This window comes from Lissotriton helveticus, chromosome 3_2, assembly GCF_964261635.1.
Source record: "Lissotriton helveticus chromosome 3_2, aLisHel1.1, whole genome shotgun sequence".
Classification (NCBI taxonomy): domain Eukaryota; kingdom Metazoa; phylum Chordata; class Amphibia; order Caudata; family Salamandridae; genus Lissotriton; species Lissotriton helveticus.
In genome coordinates this window covers 484670480-484696787 of record NC_136062.1, presented here as the reverse complement: position 1 = coordinate 484696787, position 26308 = coordinate 484670480, and the positions used below count along the sequence as shown (strand labels likewise).

Sequence of the window (26308 nt, the reverse complement as noted above, 5' to 3'; positions counted from 1 at the left end):
GAGACCAGCCCTTCTCAGGGCGGTCAGCACCGCCCAGAGGTGCTGGAGGTGCTCGGGCCAGTGGGAACTGTAGACTGCGATATCGTCCAGATATGCAGCACTGAACTCTTCTAACCCCGCCAGTACCTGGTTCACCAGCCTCTGGAAGGTGGCGGTGGCGTTCTTCATCCCGAAGGGCATCACTCGGAAATGGTAGTGACCATCCGGGGTGGAAAAGGCGGACCTCTCTCTGGCCCCTTCGGTGAGGGCGATCTGCCAGTATCCGCTGGTCAGGTCGAAGGTACTGAGGAAGCGAGCGGCCCCTAGGCGATCAATAAGCTCGTCTGCTCGGGGGATGGGATGAGCATCGGTTCTGGTGACTGCGTTGAGCCCTCGGTAGTCGACGCAGAACCTCAGCTCGGGAACAGCACCGGGGTCGGCTGCCTTCAGAACCAGGACCACGGGGCTAGCCCATGGGCTGTCAGATGCTTCGACCACCCCGAGAGCTAGCATCTTTGATACCTCGGCCTTGATGCAGGCCCGGACTCGGTCAGGGACGCGGTAGGCTCTGTGCCGTACCGGTGGACTGTCCCCGGTGTCCACGTCATGGACGCACCAGCTGGTGACGCCGGGGGTGAGGGAGAAAAGGTCCGAGAACTGTCCCAGTAACTGGCGACAGTCCTCGCGCTGCTCGGGAGAGAGGGAGGAGGAGAGGCTCACTCCCTCTACGGAGCCATCTTTTTCCTTGGTGCACAGGAGATCGGGGAGAGGCTCCGTTTCTTCTTCTTCCCCGTCGTCCGTGGCGAGGAGCAAGCTCAACTCGGACCGGGCGAAGTGGGGCTTGAGGCGGTTCACGTGAAGGACCCGCAAGGGGTTCCTGGGGGACTCTACATCGATGAGGTAGGCCACCTGATTCTTGCGCTCTACTACCTTGAAGGGCCCTGTCCACTTGTCTTGCAGGGCACAGGGCTCTACGGGGGCCATCACCCAGACCTGCTGTCCGGGTTGAAATTCGACCAGAGTGGCATTCTGGTCGTACCACCGTTTCATCTCTTCCTGACTGGCCTCTGGGTTGGCCTCGGCCAATTCGCGGAACTTCCTAGTCTGGTTCCGAAGGGCCAGAATGTATCGAAACACATCGGGAGGGGGCTCTAGGGTCGCCGTCTCCCACCCTTCCTTGACCAGGCTGAGGGGTCCCCTGACGGGGTGCCCGTAGAGGAGCTCGAAGGGGCTGAACCCCAGGGACTTTTGGGGGACTTCGCGATACGCGATGAGGAGACAGGGAAGGAGGACGTCCCACTTACGCCTCAGGGACTCTTCGAGACCCATGATCATTCCCTTGAGGGTCCGGTTGAATCGCTCCACCAGGCCGTTACCCTGGGGGTGATATGGGGTGGTGAATTTGTACGTTACCCCACATTGTTGCCAGAGGGACTTCATGTATTTCGAGATGAAGTTGGTCCCTCGGTCGCTGACGACTTCTCGGGGGAATCCTACCCTAGAGAAGCTCCCCATGAGGGCCCGCCCCACTACGGGGGCTGTCACCGTTCGGAGGGGAATGGCTTCGGGATAGCGGGTGGCATGGTCCACCAGGACAAGGATAAAGCGGTGGCCCAAGGAGGTCCGGGGGTCGAGGGGGCCCACGATGTCGATTCCCACCCGTTCAAAGGGGGTACTGACCACGGGGAAGGGTTGGAGGGGGGCCTTGCGCTTCCCCCCGCTCTTTCCGCTGGACTGACACGTGGGGCAGGACTTGCAGTGGACCTCCACATCGGAGCGCATGCCCGGCCAGTAGAAGTGTGTGACTAGGCGGTGATACGTTTTGTCTTGTCCCAAGTGTCCCGCCAGGGGCACATCGTGGGCCAGGTTCTGGAGAAAGCTGCGGAAGCGTAGGGGTACCACTAGCACTCGGGCTGACCCTAGCTCGGCAGACTTTTGCTCGCTGTACAAGAGGCCGTTCTCCCAATAGACAAAGTGGGAGCCGGACTGGTCACCCGCGGCGTGGGCGGCGGCCTGCTGCCGCGGCCCAACCAAGGATGGACAGGAGGTCTGTTCTAGGCAGAATTCTTCTCGGGACGGTCCTCCTTCCTGGCGCCACTGGGCCAGCTCAGGAAGGTCGTCCCCGCTCGGGGTCGGTTCGACGCCAGGACCGAGGGAACCGGCGTCGGGGGGGAAGCTCTCCCCGGGGAACAGCTCAGGGGTCTCAGAGGATTCAGGGACCTCGGGGTCCTCGGGGATAGCCGGTGCTGCTTCGGGAGTTGCCCCCCGGGCGGTCATCGACCGGGTGTTCACACAGGCCCATTCGGGCAGGCCCACCATCTCCAAGTGGGTTCTTTTCACAACCCGCTGCCATGGGGAGCTCTCTAGGTTGTTGCCGAGCAGGCAGTCCACGGGCATGTCTGAGCGGACTGCTACTCGTAACTCTCCGGAGACGCCCCCCCATTCGAACGGGACTTGAGCTATCCGGCAGGTGCGGACGGAGTTATAGGCTGCGATCACCCTGCAGGAGATGTGGGGAACAATCGGGGCTTCGGTGACTAGGTGGCGCTTGACTGCGGTGATACTGGCCCCGGTGTCCCGGAGGGCCCCTATGTGGTGGCCATTGACAGTCACCTGCTGTCGGTACTTCTCGGTATTGTCGGGTAGGGGGGCTCCTGGGACCATCTTCCTATTACCCAGGGAGACTAACATCATGGCTGCAGGGTCACCTCCCTCGAACTCCTCTTCTCTCTCCTCTTCTAGGGCTACTGAGGTGATGTGGCGCACTGAGGGCCCTGTAGCGGCAGGCTTCTGTAATAAAGGACAGCGGGGGTCATTGGCATAGTGCCCGGGTTGCTGGCAATGGTAGCAGGCTTGGCTGACTCGGGGCCCTGGCTTGGCTGGGGGGAACCCTGCGCGCACTGTGGGAGGTGATGTGCCGGACTGGTTTCTGGGGGGACTGCGCGGGGACCCTACCTGGGGTCCCCTCTGTCTATTCTGACCCCCTCCTCCCCTCGGGCGGGATGGTCCTTGTTCGTTTCGGCTAGAGTCTCCCCCGGGCCCCCGGGGTACTCTGGTGCTCACCCAGCGGTCAGCCTCTACGGCCAGCTTCCGGGGGTCAGCCAACTTGCTGTCCAGGAGGTGCTGCCGGAGTTCCACAAAGCAGTTCAGGGACAAATGTTCGTAGGCAATCAGGTCGATGAGCCCCTCGAAGGTGGACACCTTGCTGCCCTTGATCCACCCTTCCAGGGCCCGGCTGTAGAAGTTGACATATTCTACCCATGTGGTGCCGGGGATCTTCTTGCATTCGCTGAAGCGTTGGCGGTACATTTCAGGGGAGAGACCGTACCTTGTGAGGAGGGCTTCTTTCATGTGGCTGTAGGAGGTCTGCTCGGCAGACGGTAGGTCGAGTAGGGTGTCTCTCCCTTCGCTCAGGAATCGCCCCCACAGCCCGGCTCCCCAATCTTTCTGTGGAACTCGGTGGGAGGTCATGGCGACCTCGTAGGCCTTGAACCATTGCTGGATATCATCGTTCTTATAATATTCTTTGACCACATCTTTGGGAATGTGGACCTTGGGTTCCACCGGGGGAACAGACTCTCGGGTCGCCGCTGTTCTGTTGTCTTCGGTCCGGGCTTTTAGTTCAATCTCCTTCATGCTGCGCTCGTGCTCCAGCTGGAGTCTCTTCCCTTCGTGTTCTCTCTGGAGTTTCTTCTCCTCCAGTTCTCTCTGGAGTTTCTTCTCCTCCAGTTCTCCCTGCAGCCGCAGCTGCTCGATTGCTAGTTTTTTCTCGGCCAGTTTGAGTTCTCCTTCCATTTTCAGACGGGCTAGTTCCAGCTCGTGGTTTCGGTTGCGTTCTCGGTCGGTCATCTCTTCTCGAGACAGACCTCTCTCTGTGCTTAGAGTCCGCGTCGGGGACTCTGTCCTTTCTCGCTCTGGAGCGTGGGTTTCGGTCAGGGGGGCTCCCTCTCCATCGACTTCTGTCGGTGCTGGAGGTTGGGCTCCGGCCTCCACCCAGGCTGTTAGGGCTTGTTGAAAGTCTTCTTTGGTGTTTAGTCCCGTTGTCGGACTTTGGCGATTTATGCAAAACTGCTTCAGCTGCCGGTGTGTATAATCTCCCAGAAGTTCCATCTGGAAGGTAGTCTCGTCGTTCGTGATGCTCATGGTTGCTCTTCGTTCGGGTAGTGTGTCAGTACTGTACGATCCCTAGACGTAGGTTCTTATCGCGACGCTGCCACCAATGTTAGAAGGGGCGATCTCAGAGGGCCTAGTTATGCTCACCCGGTCACCCCCAAGACCCATCTCTCCCACAGATCTTGCCGAGTCTTATCATGAGGTCCTCACCGGGGAGGACTTTGAGTCTAGGATCGTACACACTGAGCTCACACCACGCTACGAACAGACACCACACCGTTGGGTTCTTAGTAACAAGTTCTTTATATAAGGAATAAAAGGAGGAGCACTCTTATGTACACAGTGATCGAAGGATCACAAAGTCGTGCGGGTTCAGGAAGGGGGAAGCGGGACAGTCTTTTAGTCTCTCCGGCAGTACGGGGCGTACCCTACGCACAGCTCTCAATCCTCGAGCCGGGGGGTACGGACGATGATGGGCGTACTGGCTGCTTCACCTCCGTCGAGTCGGCTCGGTCGTGATGGTGATCTCGATGGTCCAGCCGGACCAGAGTACTCCTCGAGCCGCGACTAGGTCAGCAGGGCTCCGATGGTTACAATTCAGCTTGAGCCGCGACAGCGTCAGCAGGGCTCCGATGGATACAGTTCAGCTTGAGCCGCGACAGCGTCAGCAGGGCTCTGATGGTTAAAGTTCAGCTTGAGCCGCGACAGCGTCAGCAGGGCTCCGTTGGATGCAGTTCAGCTTGAGCCGCGACAGCGTCAGCAGGGCTCCGATGGTTACAGTTCAGCTTGAGCCGCGACAGCGTCAGCAGGGCTCCGATGGATACAGTTCAGCTTGAGCCGCGACAGCATCAGCAGGGCTCCGATGGTTACAGTTCAGCTTGAGCCGCGACAGCGTCAGCAGGGCTCCGATGGTTACAGTTCAGCTTGAGCCGCGACAGCGTCAGCAGGGTTCCGATGGTTTCAGACGAGTTCTTCTTAGGGTCAGCCGCAATCAGATCAGCAGGCTTCCAGGTCCAAGATACAACTGCCCGCTAGTTGTCAGGCGGGCCCAGATATAGTCCATTAGCCCTTTGATGTCCGGACCCTCGCAGGCGGAGGTCTCAGGCCCTGGGGGCTGGTCGTTGGCGAGGTCCGGCGGTTGGCTCTTTGATCCTTTGAGAAAGGGGTCCGGCAATTCCCAGACACCCAGCAGGTCTGGAGCCAGCCCTCAGGGAGGCCAAAAGGTGCGATCGAAACTGGCCCACAGGGGAGGGCCAAGGGTGTGACAGATACCAGACTCTCAGGGGAGGCCAAAGGGCCATCGAAACTGCCGGGCTATCACACTCGGGGAGCCCTTTACCCCCCAGCCGGGATTGGCGCGCCTTTGGAGTCTGGGTTTCGCTGGGGCCAGGGTCACGCTGGGCCCAGGGAGACAGGGATCTCGGGAAGGGAAAATGGCTGTCGGGCCTTGTGGGGCATTCAGGGTTAGGCGCTCGGAGCCGGGAGCGGGATGGGGACACGCGGGCCCGGTCGTGGATTACGGGGGTTCGGGCTTATCGGGGGTGAGACGACCAGGCTTCGGAGTACAGGCTACTCTTACGGGGATGCTGCGCAGGGGCTCAGGGTGCAGGCCTACGCTCGCAGGGGGTGGAGGGACAGACGCGCACCACGCCACGAGGCCGGGTCCAACATTCAAGACTTGGGAGAAGGGAAGCGTGAACCAGGGAAGTGCCTGAGGACAGGAGAGAAGGGAGGTGTGAACCAGGGGAGAGACTTAGGACAGGGGAGAAGGCACTCAGGACAGGAGAGAAGGGAGGTGTGAACCAGGGGAGAGACTCTGGACTTGGGAGAAGGGAGGCATGAACCAGGGGAGAGAGTCAGGAGGAGAGAAGGGAGGCTTGAACCAGGACAGAGACTCAGGAGAGGAGGGAGGTGTGAACCAAGGAAGAGACCCAGCACAGGGGAGAAGGCACTCAGAACAGTAGAGAAGGGAGGCGTGAACCAGGGCAGAGACTCAAGACTTGGGAGAAAGGAAGCGTGAACCAGGGAAGTGCCTGAGGACAGGCGAGAAGGGAGGCATGAACCAGGGCAGAGACTCAGGAGAGAAGGGCGGGCGTGAACCAGGGAAGAGACTCAGAAGAGAAGGGAGAAGACAGGAGTGAACCAGGGCAGAGACTCAGGACAGGAAAGCAGGGAGGCATGAACCAAGGCAGTCTGAGGACTGGAGAGAAAGATGACCTGAACCAGGGAAGAGACTCAAGGCAGGAGAGAAGGGAGGCGTGAACCTGGGGAGAGACTCAGGGCAGGAGAGAAGGGAGGCGTGAACCTAGGGAGAGACTCAGGAAAGTAGAGAAGGGAGGCATGAACCAGGGGAGAGACTCAGGGCAGGAGAGAAGTGAGGCGTGAAGCAGGGGAGAGACTCAGAACAGGGGAGAAGGGAGTTGAGACTCATTACAGATGGGAGGCATTAACCAGGGAAGAGAGTCAGGAATGTAGAGAAAGGAGGCGTGAACCAGGGCAGAGACCCAGGACAGGTGGGGGTGGAAAACCAGTCCAAAGTCCACCAACCCAACAGTACCAAAAGAAAGCTTGAACAATTACTGAAAAAGCAGGTTCTTTTTATGTTCGGTAATAGACTTGTGTTTACTTGCAACAATAATATTTTGAATGAATAAATGAATTAAATAACTTGTTAAGTGCAACGTATACCCGGTGGCATATTGGCGCTAATGTGACGAGATCAGAGTAGCACAGAAAACATGTATTGTTTAAATAGCAAGGGTATTTAAATATTTCCTAAAACCTAAGAGAGAGGTGGCAGTTTGAGGTACGGGGGCAATCGATTCCAATACATGGCAGTGCAAGTGGCAAAGCTCCTACCACCCCAGGAGGAGCGCTTGAAGGGTTGAACGACCAAACTGCTGGAAAAGCTGGAAGGAAGAGTCCTCCCAGGGGTACCCCAAGTCAGATTCACCTCCAAGGAGGAATGTGGAAGGCCATGACTGACCTGCTGCCTACTTCCATGGTACGAAGAACATGCTAATGGTGACTTGTTAGATTTTTAGTGGAACAGCACAAATTACTAAAATAAGACACGCACATAGCACTGGAAATTGTAGCTTTATTTGCCAAATATTTGTAATCACCAATATATCCTCTTCATGACTGGCGTTCTTGCTGCAACGGTTACATTCAAAGGGCCTGATTAAGATCTCGGCGGACGAGTTTCTGCGTTTCAACAATGACTGAGTTCCCATCTGCAGAAAGATAAATCCTATAGGACATAATGGGATTTATAATTTGGTGGAAGCTATATCCGCCACTGTTGTGAAGAGGTGACCCATCAGCCCAGATCTAAATTAAGCCCTGAGTGCTGCCCTTGGGGTGTTCATCATCCCACTGGTAAAAATCTAATAACAGTCACCTATTTTCTCTTTCTCTGCCTTGTGAACCTTTTCATTTTTTTAAATGGGAGAAGGTCTCTGATTAGACTGTGACATGTGGCCCTTCTCAGAAGAAGAAATGTAACCATAAGGAGGGGAAGAAAGAGGACTTTATTGGTGAACACCCAGCAGAGACACAGGTGAGGTTGTAGGGTGTGGTGGAATGAGACAGAGATGGAGGAAGGAAATGCAGAGAGAGCCAGGGCTTGCAGGACTCCAAGGGGTGAGGCAGAGAGGGAGGTAATGTAGAAAAAGGAGAATTAGAGCAAGGGGTAGACCGCGAGAGGCAGACTAAGACAGAGAGACACTCGAAGAATAACAGATGAAAGGTAGAGAGAGAGCAAAATATGAAGTATAGAAAACAGGGCAGGTAAAGAGAGAAGAGAGAAAGGGCAGACAAAGAAAAGAGTAGAGCGAAAAAGCGAAGTTTAGAGACTTGAAAGAAGCAAGACTTATACAGAGGTAGAGAGATGTCAGATAGAAAAAGAAGTAGCAATGATGAGGTAGGGAGACCTGTAAAGAAAGTGGTTGAGAGGGATAGTAGAGGAGGTGAGTTGGAATAAAGAAGGAAGTCTAGAGAGAGATGTGGGTGTGTGAAACATAGAGCGAGCGAGAAGCAAAGGAGTAGATGATGGAGAAAAAGAGGTAGTGAAGTTAAGGCAGCCAGGAAGGTGCATGATAGAAAGGGAACAGATGAAGAATGAGAGCGAAAGGAGATGGAAAGGTGAGGTAGTAAACTAACGGAAAATTCAGAGGTTAGGTTGTAAGAGAGTGTGATGAGCTTTAGCAAGGTTAAGTAGCGAGAGAGATGTAAAGGAGAGAGAGACATGAGGTAGAGAAGTGATGCGGAGTGGTGCGGTAGAGAAACAGCTAACAGGGAGGAAAGGTAGCGTAGAGTTGAAGAGAAAAGATAGGTGAGGCAAAGATCAAGATGAGGTCATCTGATAATTGAAGATGATGTAGAAGAAGTACAGGGAGGCAGATGGAAAATAACGCAGAGAGGTAGAGCGAGCTAATGTCGAGAGACTGGATCAAAAGTGGTAGCTCTAGACGCAGATAGTGAAAGAGAGGCCATGAGAGAGAGGCCGATATGAAGTTGAGTAAAGTATTTTGGGTACATTGAGAGAAAAGTGAGGTAGACAGAGGTGAGGCAGAGAGAGGTGAGATAGAGAGCGAGGGGGTGAAGGCACATTCAGAAGTGGAGAAGTAAGGAGAGAAAAATCTGAAAAAAACAGGTTAGTATTAGATTCTTTACCTTAGAATATCCCCAGGCGTCAGTCTGGATCCGGAAACTTTTGCGTAGCAGTAGCCCTGCGCGTCGGTAGGCGTCGTCTGCGGCTCCGCGTCTGTCGTCGGAGTCGCTGGGGCCGGGATGATGTCGCCGGAGTACTTAGACGCCGCCCTCGCGCGCTGATGTCAGTTCTTCTTTGTTCCGCGCCAGCAAGTGCAGATCCGGAGAAAGTGGTACTCTTTAGTCACTTTTTGACTACGCTTTTTCGATCCTTTTTGGATCCGTTTCGAGTCGAACCACTCCATCGGTGCCGGTAGGGATGCCCGGGTTCAAGCCCTGTGCCGACTGCAACCGACCGATGTCGGTTACCGACCCCCATCGCCGGTGCCTGCATTGCCTGGGGCCCGACCATGATGACAAGTCGTGCCCCGACTGCCGGGCCTTGACGTCAAAGGCTAGGTGGGAGCGGTCCCGTAAGCGCCTCGAGCTCCGGCAGTTCGAGGTCCCGGTCCGGAAGGAGGTCGAGGGACCGGTCGCGGGGCCGGAGTCATCGCAGCTCGGCGAGTCGACACCACTCGTCGGGCTCCAAGTCCTCAAGTAAGAGGCACAAGAAGTCGAAAGAGGCGACAACGCTCTTCTGACCCCCCCCCACGCTCGCGCGATGCGGCCGGGGGTTCGGGTGACACCGCACACGCGGCTCCGCCGGAGCCACAGGCGTCGCGGCCTGCTCCGTCGGCGACTTTGGTCCCGGTGACGCAAGGCCCCACTGGATCCGGTTCCGGATCGATGCTGGTCGACCTTACAACCCCGCCGGCGTCAACCCCTAGGTGTCACCCCTGGCGCCGTCCCTGGTCCACCCCTCGGTCCGGATCTGGCATCGGAGCAGCGTCGCTCGATGCCGCATTCGGCACCAGCCAAAGAGGAATTCTTCGAGGATCTGGGTCCATCCTTTACCCCTGAATTCCAGGAGATGGACGACGAGGGAGACTGGGAGGGGTCTGAGGACCCTCTGGCACGTGAGTCATTTCAGGACTAGACACAGGAACTAGGGGAAGCCAGTGGCCTGGATACCTCCCCAGACACTGGTTTTGTCTCCCCTCCTATCGTGGCTACTGAGGAGGGGGCTGCTTATAGTGTGGTGCTGAAGAGGGCGGCCAAGGCCTTGGCTCTTGAGCTCCCCGTCGCAGCGGTGAGGTCTAACATCCTCATAGAGGTCCTTAAACCGCAGGTAAGCTCCCCAGAGCCTCTACTGCCTTTTAATGAGGCTCTCACGGACGTCCTGTTGGGCACTTGGTCCAGGTCCGCTACAGATCCCCCTGTAGATAGGAACGTCGCTAGGCGCCACCGACCTGCTCCGGGCGACCCTAGTTTCCTGTCCACCCACCCCAGCCCCGAGAGCCTGGTTATCCAGGCCTCTACTTCCCAATCAGCATTCCCGACTACACCTCCAGATCGGGAATCCAAGAGGTATGAGCAATTCGGCAAGAATTTGTTCTCCTCCCTTAGTTTGGGGTTGCGGTCGGTCAACACCGCGTGCCTCTTGGACCGTTACACCCACTCCCTGTGGGATACGGTTGCGGACGTGCTGCTTGAGTGCCCGGAGGGAGCCCGGGTGAAGCTCGCTCAAGCCCTCGTGGAGGGACGAGACGCAGCGCGGTATTCCATACGATGTGGGCTGGATACCACGGACTCGCTGGGAAGAGCGATTTCCACGTCTGTGGCGGTTCCCCGCCACGCCTGGCTGAGGTCCGCCAACTTCTCGGCCGATGTCCAGAACACCCTTATGGACATGCCGTTCGATGGCAGCCATCTCTTCGGTCGCAAGGCAGATGGGCTGGAACGCTTTAAGGACTCCAGGGCTACGGCCAAGTCCTTGGGTCTGTTGGCCCGCGCCAGCAATCTTCTGCCCAGCGCTCCTTTCGTGGCATGGAAGAGGCACCCCTGCACGTCCTGCCAGCCACGGGCCGCAGACTAACATTCAGTGCGGCGGCGGGCATGGTTACCGTCGCAGCAGTAACAGGGGACAACGGCGCTGCCTGTCATGCCTCAAGCCCCCTCCCAGTGCGCTGTCCCTTTAATTGTGCACTATTTAGGTTTCCTTGACCCAGGGAGCGACGCTTCACGTTCTAGCGTCTAGCTCCGTTGGGTTCGTTTGTTGCCTGACTTCCTGTGCCTGACTTCCGTTTCCTACGTCCTGGCGTTCTTCCGGATCGAGAGTGTCCTCGGCTCCGTTGGTTCGTTTGTGAGCCTCCGCAGCCCGTCTCTCTTGTTTGCCAAGTGCCTCACCACCGCGCTTGTGCATTTTGACACGTTCCGTGTCGTTTCCCGATTTTACTGCCTTTCCAGTGTTCTGGTGTCCCGCCCGGCGGCCGGGTTTATCTCCGCCATCCGGCGGGATTCCTCTCCCTACCATTTGCCTCAGTACTGCTCCGTTTGTCAGCCGGGCTTGTGCTCCGCTGACGAGCCGGGCATCCTCTCTCTGCTGTTGGCCTCATTTCCGCTCCGCTTGTCAGCCGGGTTTGTCTCCGCTGACAGGCCGGGCAAACCTTCACCCTTCCTTTTTTCTCCTACACCGGGTTGCTCCGCTGCCAGCCGGGTTCTTCTCCGCTGGCGGCCGGGTTGTTACCGGTGCTCTTACCTTAGTCAGTTAGGGCCTTTCTTTACCCCTGCCCATCCCTTCTGACACCATTTCCTTGGGGTCATTCAGCTCTTGTGATTTATTTCACCTATTTGGACTTGGTATCTTGCGTGGACCAGTGAGGATTGGGCTACAGCTACATGTTCCAGAATCACGGTAACAGCGCATTATTGCGCTGCACATTGTAATTGGTATCAGTAAGACTGTATTGAAGTGTTTGATTCCCTGTTTTGTTTATTGTAGATGTTGTTCCCACTATCAAGGATATTGGCAACCGAATTCTTGTATTCAAACAAACCTTTGGGGTGTGCTTCGTGGCAGTTAAGAAAGAAGATCAGAGTGAGCAGGACATATTGTTAGTCACTCATAACACAAGTATACATTGAGTCATTAGACTTATGAGGGTTTTGTCTTCTTCACTGCAGCTCCAGTTATATCCATTTCCAGAGGTTCTCCCATATCCATTCAGGGACATTAACATACAACCAGCTAGGTATGAAAGGTTATGTTGTGTAATTGGGAATGTGATTGTCCTCTTCAGATTTAAGAATATAACTCTTTGCATTACAGTCTCTCTTGATTGCCAAGCCCACAAGAAGGTTGAGACGACCAGTCTGAAGACCCTCAACACCCAATTGTTACCCCAACCTTTCCTTGTTTTGTCTCCCTGTTTTCCCCTGGCTTGCCTCCTGTGCTCTAGTGCTTGATAGAGTCGGAAGGCTGCAGGGGAAGGCTGTGGATTATACTTCGGATTCCTGTCGCTCCTGCAGAATCGTCGTGTATCCTTTACACTGCCAGTCTACATCTACCCTCGCAGCATCCGCCTCAAAGCCTTCCTAGTCTGAGCTTTCATGCCCATTTGACGGCAGTTCAGGGCAGGGTTCGCCATCACCTCCTCCACTGGCGCTCTATCACTTCGGACAGATGGGTGCAAATTGTCCGAAGGGGCTACTCCCTCCCCTTCGAGGTGACCCCTCCAGCCATGCCACCGTAGTACCACCGCGTGTCGGGGGATCACTTGCAACTTCTGCAAGAGGAAGTTACGGCCCTCTTGGCCAAGAGGGCCATCGAGTACATTCTTTGGCCAGAAGTAGGATGTGGTTGTTACTCCCACTACGTTCTGGTTCCCAAGAAGGGCAAAGGGGGCCTACTCCCTATCTTAGACCTGCAGAACGTCAACGGCTTCCTCCGGAAGGAGAAGTTCAAGATGCTGACTTTGGCTCAGGTCTTAGCTGCCCTAGACCCGGGAGACTGGATGGTAGTGTTGGACTTGCAGGACGCCTATTTCCACATTCCCGTCCTGCCGGCCCACCGGCGCTACCTGCGGTTCACGGTAGGCCACGAGCACTTTCAGCCTTACCAGCGCCCCACGGGTGTTCACTAAAGTGATGGCGGTGGTCACAGCTCATCTGCGCAGGTTAGGGGTTTCAGTCTTCCCCTACCTTGATGACTGGTTGTTGAAGGCGGGCTCGCCCCAGACAGTCGTCAGCCACCTCCAGACTATGGCCGACCTCCTGCACCTGCTGGGGTTCTCCATCAATGTGCTGAAGTAGCACCTGTGTCCCTCTCAGAAGCTCCTCTTCATCGGAGCGGTTCTAAACTTGGCTCAGTTTCGGGTTTATCCTCCCGAACAGCGGGTTCGGGATATTCTGGCTCTGATTCCGATCTTTCAGCCGTTATCCCGAGTCTCGGCAGGTTGACGCTGTGGCTTCTGGGGCTGAAGCCTCCTGCATCCTTCTGCTGCATCACACCAGGTGGCGGATGCGGGGTCTGCAATGGGACCTAAAGTTTCAGTGGGCCCAGCATAAGGGCAACTTGTCCAACCATGTCTTGATCTCGGAGGGAACTGCAAGACCGTTGCAGTGGTGACTCACGGACCGCGATTGGGTCAGCGGCAGATCCGTCTCCCTACCCCACTCGGAGCACGTAGTTGTGACAGATGCGTCCCTCCTGGGCTGGGGGGGCTACATGGGAGAGGCAGAGATCAGAGGCCTCTGGTCTCCGGCGGAGTCTCGGCTCCACATCAACCTTCTGGAGCTGAGAGCGATCCGGCTTGTGCTGAAGGCATTCTTCCCCCCTGTCCGGGGGAGTGTAGTGCAGGTGTTCACGGACAACACCACCGCCATGTGGTACTCCAACAAACAGGGCGGGGTGGGGTCGTGGACCCTGTGCCAGGAGGCTCTGCGCCTCTGGCAGTGGCTGGAACATCAGGGCGTGACCCTGGTGGTTCAACACCTGCAGGTTCCCTGAACGCCAGGGCGGATGAACTCATCGGTCGGTGCATGATGGATCACGAATGGCATCTGAACTCGGACGTGGCGCAAGGTCTCTTTCAGCAGTGGGGAGAGCCTTGGTTAGATCTATTCGCCACAGAAGAGAACGCACAATGTCATCAGTTCTGCGCGTTGGAATTTCTCGCTCGGAGACTCTTTTTGTCGCGAGTGGAGTTGCGGTCTGTTGTATCCCTTTCCGCCTATACCACTTCTGCCCAGAGAGCTGAAGAAGATCAGGCGCGACCGGGCCCAAGTCATCCTTGTGGCTCCAGGCTGGGCACGAAGATACTGGTATCCCGAGCTACTCAGTATGTCCATCGATCCCCCGATTCGACTGCCTCTTCAGGAGGACCTTCTGTCGCAGCAGCAGGGGACGGTCCTCCACCCGAACCTGTCCAGTCTCCACCTCCATGCTTGGAGATTGAGCGCCGACAGTTTAGGCCATTTGACTTGCCTCCTGAAGTCTGTAATGTCATTCTGGCAGCCAGGCGTCCCTCCACAAAGTCGGTATACGCCTGCATGTGGAACTGATTTGTGGCATGGTGCACAGCAAAGGCTGTTTATCCACTCTCTGCCCCTCTTTCTGAGGTTCTCCTCTTTCTTCTTTCTCTTGCCCAGCAGGGCTCTGCTCTGGGCACTATCAAGGGCCACCTCTCTGTCATTTCCGCCTTCTTAAGGCTCCCTGATCAGCCCTCTTTGTTCAAGTCCCCAGTTGTAAATAGGTTCTTGAAGGGCATCACTCATATGTTCCCCCCTGTTCCTTTCGTGATGCCTCAGTGGGACTTGAACCTTGTTTTGACTTATCTGATGTGCGCTCCCTTCGAGCCATTTCATAACTGTCCTCTTCGTCTTCTTACACTTAAGACTGCATTCCTGGTTGCCATCACCTCCGCCAGGAGAGTGAGTGAGCTCCAAGCCCTTTCTTCACAACCTCCTTTCCTTTCTGTCCATCCGGACAAAGTTGTGTTGCGGACGCGACCCTCTTTCCTGCCCAAGATAGTCACAGCCTTCCACATCAGGCAGTCCATCACCTTGCGCACCTTCTTTCCGCCTCCGCATCCCTCGAAAGAGGAAGAGAGGCTCCACCGTCTGGACGCAAAACGTGCGCTCTCATACTATCTGGATCGCACACGCCAGTTCCGAGTGGATGACCAACTCTTTGTTCGTTACGTGGGCGCTATGAAGGGAAGGGCGGTGCACAAACGGACCATTACCTGATGGGTCGTCTTGTGCATCAAGGCTTGTTATTCACTGGCTAAAAAGGAGCCTCCTGTGGGGCTACGTGCCCATTCCACTCGGGCCACGGCAGCTACTACTGCCCTCGGTCGGGGAGTCCCCTTGCAGGACTTCTGTCAGGCAGCTACGTGGGCCTTGCTGCACACGTTCGCAAGACACTACTGCCTGGACAGCCAAGTCCGGAGAGATGGCTTTTTCGGCCGTTCCGTTCTCCAGGACTTCCTGGTGTGATCATTGGTTCGCAGACCCACCACCGGGGTTGGTATTGCTGGGGTATCTATCCTAAGGTAAGGAATCTAATACTAACCTGTTTCTTTCAGATGCACAAGTTACTTACCTTCGGTAACGATATATCTGTAAGAAACAGTAGTTAGTATTAGATTCCTTACCGCCCCACCCATCCTCCCCGTTCTGCGAACCGATATCTAGGGTTAAGGTCATCCCTTTGAGGGCCCTAGTTTCATGGCACCAGTGTTGGTTTTTATCATGGCTCTGCGTTTCTGGTGCGGAAAAGCTGTGTATAAGAACGGACGTCAGCGAGCAAGGGCGGCGTCTAAGTACTCTGGCGACGTCATCCCGGTGCCAACAACGCCGACGACGGACGCGGAGCCGCAGACGACGCCTACTGACGTGCAGGGGTACTGCTACGCAAAAGTTTCCTGATCCAGACTGACGCCTGGGGATATTCTAAGGTAAGGAATCTAATACTAACTACTGTTTCTTACAGATATATCGTTACCTAAGGGAAGTAACTTGTGCGACATGGACAGTTTGGGAAGAACCTGTGTGCCAGGGTTGAGGCTGGCAGACCAGGGATGCACACAAGGGGCAGGCTCATTTTTTAGCACAGGGCAGCAACCGAAGCTGCAGCGCTATACTGAGCAACAGCGAGAAATTGAGGCAGGGACATAATATTCATAGAAATACGGCCTGCCGCTTCATGCCTACTCTGCTCTACTTACTGCATTAGCGCACAACCTGTGCACCATGGTGCAGTGGTATAACAATAGCCCCCGCAGTGTGGAGGGGCCCCCTCCGGTACTGTGCACGGGCCCCAGGCCTGAGAACTCCTGACTGAGTCTGGAGCATAGCCCCCCCCCCATGTACTTTGCAGGGGTGGGGCTCAGGGTTCGTTACTCCACTGCCATGGTGCAAAGGTGAGCACATGCTGCCACAGAGGTGAGCGCATGCGGCTGCAGAGGTGAGCACATCCAGCCGCAGATGTGAGTGCATGCTGTCGCCGAGGTGAACGTATGCTGTCGCCGAGGTGAGCACATGCGGCTGCAGAGGTGAGCGCATGCGGCCGCCGAGGTGAACGCATGCGGCCGCAGAGGTGAGCGCATGCTGCTCCAGAGGTTAGCGCATGCTGCCGCAGAGGTGAGCACATGCTGCCCCAGAGGTGAGCGCATGCTGCCGCAGAGGTGAGCGCATGCTGTCGCAGAGGTGAGCGCATGCTGTCGCAGAGGTGAGCGCATGCTGCCGCAGAGGTGAGCGCATGCTGCCGCAGAGGTGAGCGCATGCTGCCGCAGAGGTGACCGCATGCGGCTGCAGATGTGAGCGCATGCTGTTGGAGAGGTGAGCGCATGCGGCCGCAGAGGTGAACGCATGCTGCCACAGAGGTGAGCGCATGCTGCCCCAGAGGTGTCTGTTTAAACAACAAGGGGACCCCAATTGGTATCAGCGAGGGACCTCGGGGAGTATATCATACAAAAACAACAATGGTCCCAAGCAAGGAGACAAAGAATGATCACAATAAATATAGACCCAGTCAGTTCTATATTGTTGAAGACATACCCAGCCGGGTAGAGGTCTTCAGGATTTGTATTTGAATAAAAAAATTTTGAAAGACAAAAATACACCTTCAACAGTTCACATGCGTGGGGCACAAGCCTGTACCCAACCACGACAATACATAAACACAGACACCATACATAAAAGGGCTTTGCAAGGCAAGGTCAACAATCTCTAGAGAATTTCAAAATTGAACAGAGAGATTCTAGTTGGTACCATTACATAATTCAGTGTAGTCAATCATTGTATAAGTATATGGTACATAGAGTCGACGACGTTTCGGACCCCCTTACTAAGTGTTGGGGTCCATCATCAGGACAAAACAATGGTTGCCTTTTAAAATATGAGCCTCTTTAGCCAAGGGGCTGAAGACTTAAGAGCTCTCATGCGAGCTTAGTATAAACAGTGGAACAGGCACTAGCTGCCCTAGAGGTGAGCGCATGCTGCCTTAGAGGTGAGCGCATGCTGTTGCAGAGGTGAGCGCATGCTGCCGCAGAGGTGAGCGCATGCTGTCGCTGAGGTGAGCGCATGCTGCCTCAGAGGTGAGCGCATGCTGCCTCAGAGGTGAGCGCATGCTGTCGCAAAGGTGACTGCTTGCGGCTGCAGAGGTGAACGCATGCTGCCACAGAGGTGAGCGCATGCTGCCTCAGAGGTGAGAGCATGCTGCCCTAGAGGTGAGCGCATGCTGCCTCACAGGTGAGCGCATGCTGTCACAGAGGTGAGCGCATGCTGCCGCAGAGGTGAGCGCATGCTGTCGCAGAGGTGACCGCTTGCGGCCGCAGAGGTGTGCGCATGCAGCCGCAGAGGTGAACGCATGCTGCCACAGATGTGAGTGCATGCTGCCCCCGAGGTGAGCGCATGCTGCCCCAGAGGTGAGCGCATGCTGTCGCAGATGTGAGCGCATGCTGTCGCCAAGATGAGCGCACGCTGTCGCCAAGATGAGCGCATGCTGTCGCCAAGATGAGCGCATGCGGCTGCAGAGGTGAGCGCATGCGGCCGCAGAGGTGAACGCATGCTGCCACAGAGGTGAGCGCATGCTGCCCCCGAGGTGAGCGCATGCTGCCGCAGAGGTGAGCGCATGCTGCCCCAGAGGTGAGCGCATGCTGCCCCAGAGGTGAGCGCATGCTGCCGCAGAGGTGAGCGCATGCTGCCGCAGAGGTGAGCGCATGCTATCGCCAAGATGAGCGCATGCTGTCGCAGAGGTGAGCACATGCGGCTGCAGAGGTGAGCGCATGCGGCCGCAGAGGTGAACGCATGCTGCCACAGAGGTGAACGCATGCTGCCCCAGAGGTGAGAGCATGCTGCCCTAGAGGTGAGCGCATGCTGCCTCAGAGGTGAGCGCATGCTGTTGCAGAGGTGAGCGCATGCTGCCGCAGAGGTGAGCGCATGCTGCCGCAGAGGTGAGCGCATGCTGTCGCAGAGGTGAGCGCATGCTGTCGCAGAGATGAGCGCATGCTGCCGCAGAGGTGAGCGCATGTTGCCGAAGAGGAGAACGCATGCGGCCGCAGCGGTGAGCACATGCGCCGCAGATGTGAGCGCATGCTGCTGCCGAGGTGAGCGCCTGCTGCTGCCGAGGTGAGCGCCTGCTGCTGCCGAGGTGAGCGCCTGCTGTAGCTGAGTTGTGCTCATGCTGCTGCAGAGGTGAGCGAAAGCTGTTGCTGAGGTGAGCGCATGCTGTCGCAGAGGTGAGCTCATGCTGCTGCAGAGGTGAGCGCATGCTGCCGCAGAGGTGAGCGCATGATGTCGCCAAGATGTGCGCATGCTGCCGCCAAGGTGTGTGCATGCTGCCGCAGAGGTGAGCGCATGATGTCGCCGAGGTGTGCGCATGCTGCCGCAGAGGTGCGCGCATGCTGCCGCCGCCGAGGTGAGCGCATGCTGCCGCCGAGGTGAGCGCATGCTGTCGCCGAGGTGAGCGCATGCTGTTGCCGAGGTGAGCGCATGATGTTGCCGAGGTGAGCGCCTGCTGTCGCCAAGGTGTGCGCATGCCGAGACAAATTCTTAAACATTCCACACATTGTAAACGTGCTGTACAGTCCAGCACACATTCACTTTTTGCAATGTTGGCAAAAATTGAAATATTCTTCCATGTTAGTGCCCGCTTCAAGGAGTCGTTATTTTTTTATGCAAAGCCTGGTCTGGCTGTCTGTAGTAGATGAACTCAAATATAAAAACCTCTGGTTGCCGCACTCTTCCCAAGTAATGCTCTTGACTCAAAGCGCAACAAGGCAGATCAAAGTGCTGTTGCGCTGAGAAAAAGGTGCCTTTCCAGTGCAAAATAACTATTGCGCAGCTTTGTGAACACCCGCACAAGTCGATGCTGCTTTGCCCCAGTGCAGTTCCGTAGGAAAGGTGGCCTTCCGGTTCTGCTAAGCATGCTGGGATGTCAGATGAAACCAACAAGCCTTTTTAAAGGATAATCAAAGTAACGAATAAAAAGGCAGAAAGTGTATACAACATGTCTCGAAAAGACCGCGCAAGCGCTGCCTAGGCTCGAAGAGACAGCGCAGGCGCTGGCTAGGCTCAAAGAGACAGCGCAGGCTTGAAGAGACAGTTCAGGTGCTGCCTTGGCCCGAAGAGATAGCGCAGGCGCTGCCTAGGCTCGAAGAGACGGCGCAGGTGCTGCCTAGGCTCGAACAGATAGCGCAGGCGCTGCCTAGGCTCGAAGAGACGGCGCAGGCGCTGCCTAGGCTCGAACAGATAGCGCAGGCGCTGCCTAGGCTCGAAGAGACAGCGCAGGCTCGAAGAGACAGCGCGGGTGCTGCCTAGACTCGAAGAGACGGCGCAGGCGCTGCCTAGGCTCGAAGAGACAGCGCAGGCGCTGCCTAGGCTCGAAGAGACAGCGCAGGCGCTGCCTAGGCTCGAAGAGACAGCGCAGGCGCTGCCTAGGCTCGAAGAGACAGTGCAGGCGCTGCCTAGGCTCGAAGAGACAGCGCAGGCGCTGCCTAGGCTCGAAGAGACAGTGCAGGTGCTGCCTAGGCTCGAAGAGACAGCGCAGGCGCTGCCTAGGCTCGAAGAGACGGCGCAGGCGTTGCCTAGGCTCGAACAGATAGCGCAGGCGCTGCCTAGGCTCGAAGAGACAGCGCAGGTGCTGCCTAGGCTCGAAGAGACAGCGCGGGTGCTGCCTAGGCTCGAAGAGACAGCGCTGGCGCTAACTAGGCTCGAAGAGACAGCGCTGGCGCTAACTAGGCTCGAAGAGACAGCGCTGGCGCTAACTAGGCCCGACCTGAAAAATAAGCTGCTTTTTATGCGCAACGTTACTATGGAATTTCTTTTGTCCACTCATGCTACCAGGGGGGCCCTTTGGAGGGTGGGGGCCCTAAGCGTCTCCGGGGGAGGGGGCAACCGGTAGGCAGTATGTTGAGAAGAGAGGCGAGCCACTGGGCAATTAAGGGAAACAATCCTGGGGAAAAACAGCTGGGCAGAGGATGGAGGTGGGGCAGGGGCCAGGGTGGGGGAGGGGTTGTGGTAGCAGGGCAGAAAAGCAAAACCTATGACTTCAAGCTTGACCTTAGGAATCTGTCCTGCAAGGCAGAGGGTCACTACGGACTGGACCCCGGATACAAACAAGGGGTAACACATACAAGTGTAATGACATGAACATGTTACCAGGGGGCGCTGCCCGGCTCCGCGTCTTCTCCTTTCACGACTCGGCCTCCGACGTAGGAATCCAGCAGCTCCTGTTCGCTCTTGTCCGCCTTCGCCGTCTTCTCGAACAAGGGGCGTAACCCACAATCTGCAAACAAGCACAAGACATGTCATTACTGTTGTGTCCTGCAAGACACGTTCTAGAGTCTCGACAGACACAGAGTTAGTAGCCACTCCCCTATGGGAGTGGGCACACTTGCACCCCCACACGCATCCCTCACAGGCATCACGAGCCACATGAGCCTGTTAATAAAAGGGCCCGAGTGCACGTGCTCGTGGCCAGTTGAATAACGATATACACGGTGTCTGTGTCAGTCATTGATCAGCATGTGGGACAAGGGCCCACAACACAACATTTGGCGACGAGGCGGGTAGCTAATCCTGCGTCCCCGCAGCATGATCCTTCCTCGTACCACGTGAGGAGGAAAGAGACCGCAACCCGTGCCTGTCGAGTGGGTCGAGCTCCGCACGTGTTCATCTGCCTATCGAAAGGCAGGCACGGAGACTGGCTGTCTCCTACTCACTGCAGCCCCGGACAATGGAGGAGTGGACGAGCGCCCCCGCAGCCGCAGCTGGAATGCCATGAGAAGCGTGAGTCTCCCCACCATGCACACGGCATGACAGCCGCCACACTCTGGCACTCAACGCTGCAAGTAAAGTGCCCGGTGCTCATCACTGCGCAGCGCCCAGGTGCGGCCCTTCCACCCCCAAGCCTGGCACTGCTCAGCCGCCGGCCCAGCGCTCAGCAGACCTCCAGCCCCTACCTGCAGTTGTTCCACAGCATGCGCCAGCACAAGCCGTGATCATGGAGGGCGGCCGGCACCGAAGGGAGGGTAGCAAGTGGTCCCGTGCCCCCCTCCGTCTGCGAGACACCGGCGACCGCCCAAGAACCACCCGGCGGCCCTGGCCAGAAGGGGTGCCCTGAGCCTACTGTCGGTACAAAAGGGGGTGGGGATGGACGGAGCATCTGAACCAATCAAACACTCACACCCAGTCAACAGATCTGGGTTTGATCCATCACCGTTCTTTAGCTCACTCTGCCACCCCAGTTCAGACATGGCTATATGCAAATCAGTCTGACCCTGTGCCTCATGGGAACAGTCCAGCCCGAACTGCCAAGCCATGCCTTCCCTGGACCGGAAACAAGCTTCCTAGGACCGGTTTCTGGCATTACAGCTGTCTTCAGCCAGGCTTGCTTGAATCCAGTGGCAAAGTGAGCAAGGGACTCACGTCTGAGCATACCCTGCCACACTTATGGCGGCCAAAAGCGGTACAAAAGGGGGTGGTGATGGACGGAGCATCTGAATCAATCAAACACTCACACCCAGTCAACAGATCTGGGTTTGATCCATCACTGTTCTTTAGCCCACTCTGCCACCCCAGTTCAGACATGGCTATATGCAAATCAGTCTGACCCTGTGCCTCATGGGAACAGTCCAGCCCGAACTGCCAAGCCATGCCTTCCCTGGACCGGAAACAAGCTTCCTAGGACCGGTTTCTGGCATTACAGCTGTCTTCAGCCAGGCTTGCTTGAATCCAGTGGCAAAGTGAGCAAGGGACTCACGTCTGAGCATACCCTGCCACACTTATGGCGGCCAAAAGCGGTACAAAAGGGGGTGGTGATGGACGGAGCATCTGAATCAATCAAACACTCACACCCAGTCAACAGATCTGGGTTTGATCCATCACCGTTCTTTAGCCCACTCTGCCACCCCAGTTCTGACATGGCTATATGCAAATCAGTCTGACCCTGAGCCTACAGTCTGCGCAGGAGCGAGAAGGCCGTCACCTGCCAACCTGATACACACCCTACCAGCAAGACTAAAAAAGCACCGGCGTCGAACCGAGTCTCATGCCTCATGTTTCTCAGCATGTTCATCCCTCCTCTGTCATCAAAGTCCAAACAGCCCAAGAAGTCCAAGTACATGACTGCAATGACCTCCCCAGAGAACATGGAGGTACCTGGCCACTTCGTGCCTCAGGTGATCGACTCCAGACTTAACGCCCGCAACCATCAACGGAAGTCATCACCCCCCATCACCCAGATTCACCACACGGATGGCAATGCCACCATGCCAGTCCTCATCAAGTGCGTCTACCGACACCATCTCGAAGCAGATGGATTGGAGTTCTACACTGTTGCCAAACCTGCTGATAAGCAAAACCCTGCGGCAGCGAGAGCATGTCCTGACCAATACCCATACACCCTTGAGGTTTGTGCGAGAGACTGGCTACTGGCTCCATGGTGGGTCGCAGCTGCCCCCAGCCGACACACAAGCATATCCTGGCACTGCTTCCCCTGAGAGAGCGTATCCTGGCACTGCTTCCCCGAAAGAGCGCATACTGGCACTGCTTCCCCCGAGAGAGCATATCCTGGCACTGCTTCCCCTGTGAGAGCGTATCCTGGCACTGCTTCCCCCGAGAGAGCATATCCTGGCACTGCTTCCCCTGTGAGAGCGTATCCTGGCACTGCATCCCTGAGAGTGTATCCTGGTACTGCATCCTCATAGAGAGCGTATCCCGGCACTGCTTCCCCAGAGAGAGCGTATCCTGGCACTTCTTCCGCTAAGAGAGAGTGTATCCTGGCACTTCTTCCGCTAAGAGAGAGTGTATCCTGGCACAGCTTTCCACAGGCAGAACTTATCCTGGCACTGCTCCCCTGACAGTGGGTATTCTGGCACTGCTTCCCCCGAGAGAGCGTATCCTGGCACTGCTTCCCCTGAGAGAGTGTATCCTGGCACTGCTTCCCCTGAGTGAGCGTATCCTGGCACTGCTTCCCCTGAGAGAGTGTATCCTGGCACTGCTTCCCCTGAGTGAGCGTATTCTGGCATTGCTTCCCCTGAGTGAGCGTATCCTGGCACTGCTTCCCCTGAGGGAGCGTATTCTGGCACTGCTTCCCCCGAGAGAGCGTATCCTGGCACTGCTTCCCCTGAGTGAGCGCATCCTGGCACTGCTTCCCCCGAGAGAGCGTATCCTGGCACTGCTTCCCCTGAGTGAGCGTATCCTGGCACTGCTTCCCCTGAGTGAGCGTATCCTGGCACTGCTTCCGCTGAGTGAGCGTATTCTGGCACTGCTTCCCCCGAGAGAGCGTATCCTGGCACTGCTTTCCCTGAGAGAGCGTATCCTGGCACTGCTTCCCCAAGAGAGCGTATCCTGGCACTGCTTTCCCTGAGAGAGCGTATCCTGGCACTGCTTCCTCTGAGAGAGCGTATCCTGGCACTGCTTCCTCTGAGAGAGCGTATCCTGGCACTGCTTCCCCTGAGGGAGCGTATTCTGGCACTGCTTCCCCCGAGAGAGCGTATCCTGGCACTGCTTCCCCTGAGAGAGCGTATTCTGGCACTGCTTCCACTGAGTGAGCGTATCCTGGCACTGCTTCCCCTGAGGGAGCGTATTCTGGCACTGCTTCCACTGAGTGAGCGTATCCTGGCACTGCTTCCCCTGAGGGAGCGTATCCTGGCACTGCTTCCCCTGAGAGAGCGTATTCTGGCACTGCTTCCACTGAGTGAGTGTGTTCTGGCACTGCTTCCCCTGAGAGAGCATATCCTGGCACTGCTTCCCCTGAGAGAGCGTATTCTGGCACTGCTTCCACTGAGTGAGTGTGTTCTGGCACTGCTTCCCCTGAGAGAGCATATCCTGGCATTGCTTCCTCCAAGAGACCGTATCCTGGCACTGCTTCCTCATAGAGACCGTATCCTGGCACCGACACAGCTTCCCCATGCAGGGCTTATCTTGATTTACCCTGGCACTGTCTATCCCGACACAGTTTCCCCTGGCAGCGCTTCCTCTGGCACGGCATATCATGAGACAGCCGCCCTAGCAGAGCATATTCCAAAACAACCTCCCCTGGCAGAGTTTACCCTGGCACAGATTCCTCAGGCAGAGCTCATGCCAGCACATCATTCCCTGGCACAGTTCGCGGCTCAGCTTTCCCAATCCCTGGTACTGCCTGTCCCGGCACATCTTCCGCTGGGGGTTTATCCTGGCACAATGTCCCCTGGCACGTTGTATCTGGGCAGAGCTTATCCTGGCCTCCCCTAGCACATTGTGCTTCAACAACATGCTTGGCGACTCTGACGGCTCCTCCCCCAAGGCCGCGTGAGGCCACGCCTCCAGAGGCTCTGGCCCCTGCACCCAGAAGGAGGCTGCGGCTGATGCCACCAGCATGGCCTGGCTCTGTCTGTCCTCATTTGGGTGCAACTTGTGTGAAGCCAGAAAGACCTGTTAAAGACAAAGCTGGGAAGACAATCCTGGGTAATGAAGGCCAACAATGGAGAGGGGTGGAGCACTTTGAAGAACTGCTGAACCAGGCCACGCGGCAGTCTCCACCAGACATACAGCAGCTGACAAGGACCTGCCATTCGACCGCAGAGGACCAACCAGGGAAGAAACACGGCAAGCCAATGAACATCTGAGAAATGGGAAGACAACGTTCCTGCGGAGACACTGAAGGTAGACATTGAAACATCAGTAGACATGCTCTACCCCATGCTTGGAAGGCGCGGGGAAGAGGAAGAGGTGCCGTCAGACTGGAAGGAGGGAGATCCGATCAAGATCCCCGGAGTCACTACGGAAACTACGGACGGATAACTCTTCTGTCCACCACAGGCAAAGTGGTAAACAGAAAACAAATACAGGGGTCCCTTGAAGTGGCTGACTTCCTTTTTGAAAGATAGAAGCCCAGACGTGTGGATTCGCCCGGTTTCTTCCCCAATGTGTGAGTTGGCCGTGGGAGAGCCTCAAGGTTCGGCCTTAAGCCCCGCCTTATTTAATGCCTATCTCACACCTCTAGTGGTGTTAGCGGAGACATTGGGACTGAAGGTAATATATTATGCTGACGACACACAGTTGCTTTTCACATGCGAAAAAGGGGCAGAGTTTGATGGAGGAGTTATTAAATCTTGTCTTTCCAATGTGTTCAATTGGTTGTCCATTAACCAATTAAAATGTAATTCCGATAAATCGAATATTGTGTTTTTTGGCTCCGCCGCACCTGACGTTTGGAGGACTTGTTGGCCTCCGGGTACTCCCCCGGCCCACAACAGAGCACAGTAAAAAATGTAGGAGTCAAAATAGACAGTACCTTGTCTTTCCAACCTCAAATTCAGGCTCTGGTTGGCTCCTGTTTTGGGCTGCTAATTTCTTCGAAATTTTTCTTTACCCCTCCTGTCTGTTGAAACCCGGAAATCTACTCAGAATATCTTCTTAGTAGACTTCAAGTGGTGCAGAATCCAGCGGCCAGAACTATTCTCAACCTTGGTCCAAGAACCCTTACGGCCCCGCATTTGAAAGGCTCCACTGGCCTCCCGTCAAAAAGAGGTTTCTTTGTAAAACGCTCATCTTGGCTCCGAAAGCCCCTCACGAGAACGGAGCAGTGAACCCGAGGAGGAGGATTTGAGCTTATGCCCACCTCAGAAATGTATGGTCAAATTACGGCCATTTAGCCAGAATCCCCAAAATAGACCAGCCCTACCCATACTAAAGGTCACACCCTGGATCTCATTTGGACCTCGCAACCATGGGCAAAACTACTGGCCATTATCCCTTGCGCCTGGTCTGACCACTCGCGAGTCAGCTGCTGGGTTCCGTTGGACAACCCACTGCCGCAACATCCCCCAGAGTGGCGATGTTGGAATAAAATTGAGCCAGACAAACTAGTGGACATTCTATCCAGGCTCCCTTCTCCCAATTATAAACAAGGGAACCTTGACCAGGAGAGTGAAGCCTTTGCGGATTCTCTGTATATTGCTATGGATCAAATAGTCCCGGAACGGAGGAATAGAATTAGAGACAAGGGCAAGGGGACCCCCTGGTTTAATGAGACCCTGAGAATTGACGCAAAGCCTTTGCCAATTTGAGAGAAGATGGCGCAAAGCTGATGACCCAGCTGAGCTGGTAGCTTATAAAATCTCACTCACCTCCTATAAAAAATCCATCATAACCAGGAAAGCGGAATATTACGAAGAAAGAATTATAGACGCAG

General features: G+C 56.1%; 1 protein-coding gene across 2 annotated transcripts in view; it reads right to left on the bottom strand.

Annotated features, from left to right (window-relative positions):
• F2 (coagulation factor II, thrombin) overlaps positions 1–26308 on the bottom strand; it is a 312194-nt gene that overhangs the window by 81240 nt on the left and 204646 nt on the right. For both annotated transcript variants that reach the window (XM_078684422.1, XM_078684423.1), the window contains exon 9: positions 20290–20416. In XM_078684422.1, coding sequence (XP_078540548.1) covers positions 20290–20416 — 127 coding nt within the window. The remainder of the gene's footprint in view (positions 1–20289; positions 20417–26308) is intronic.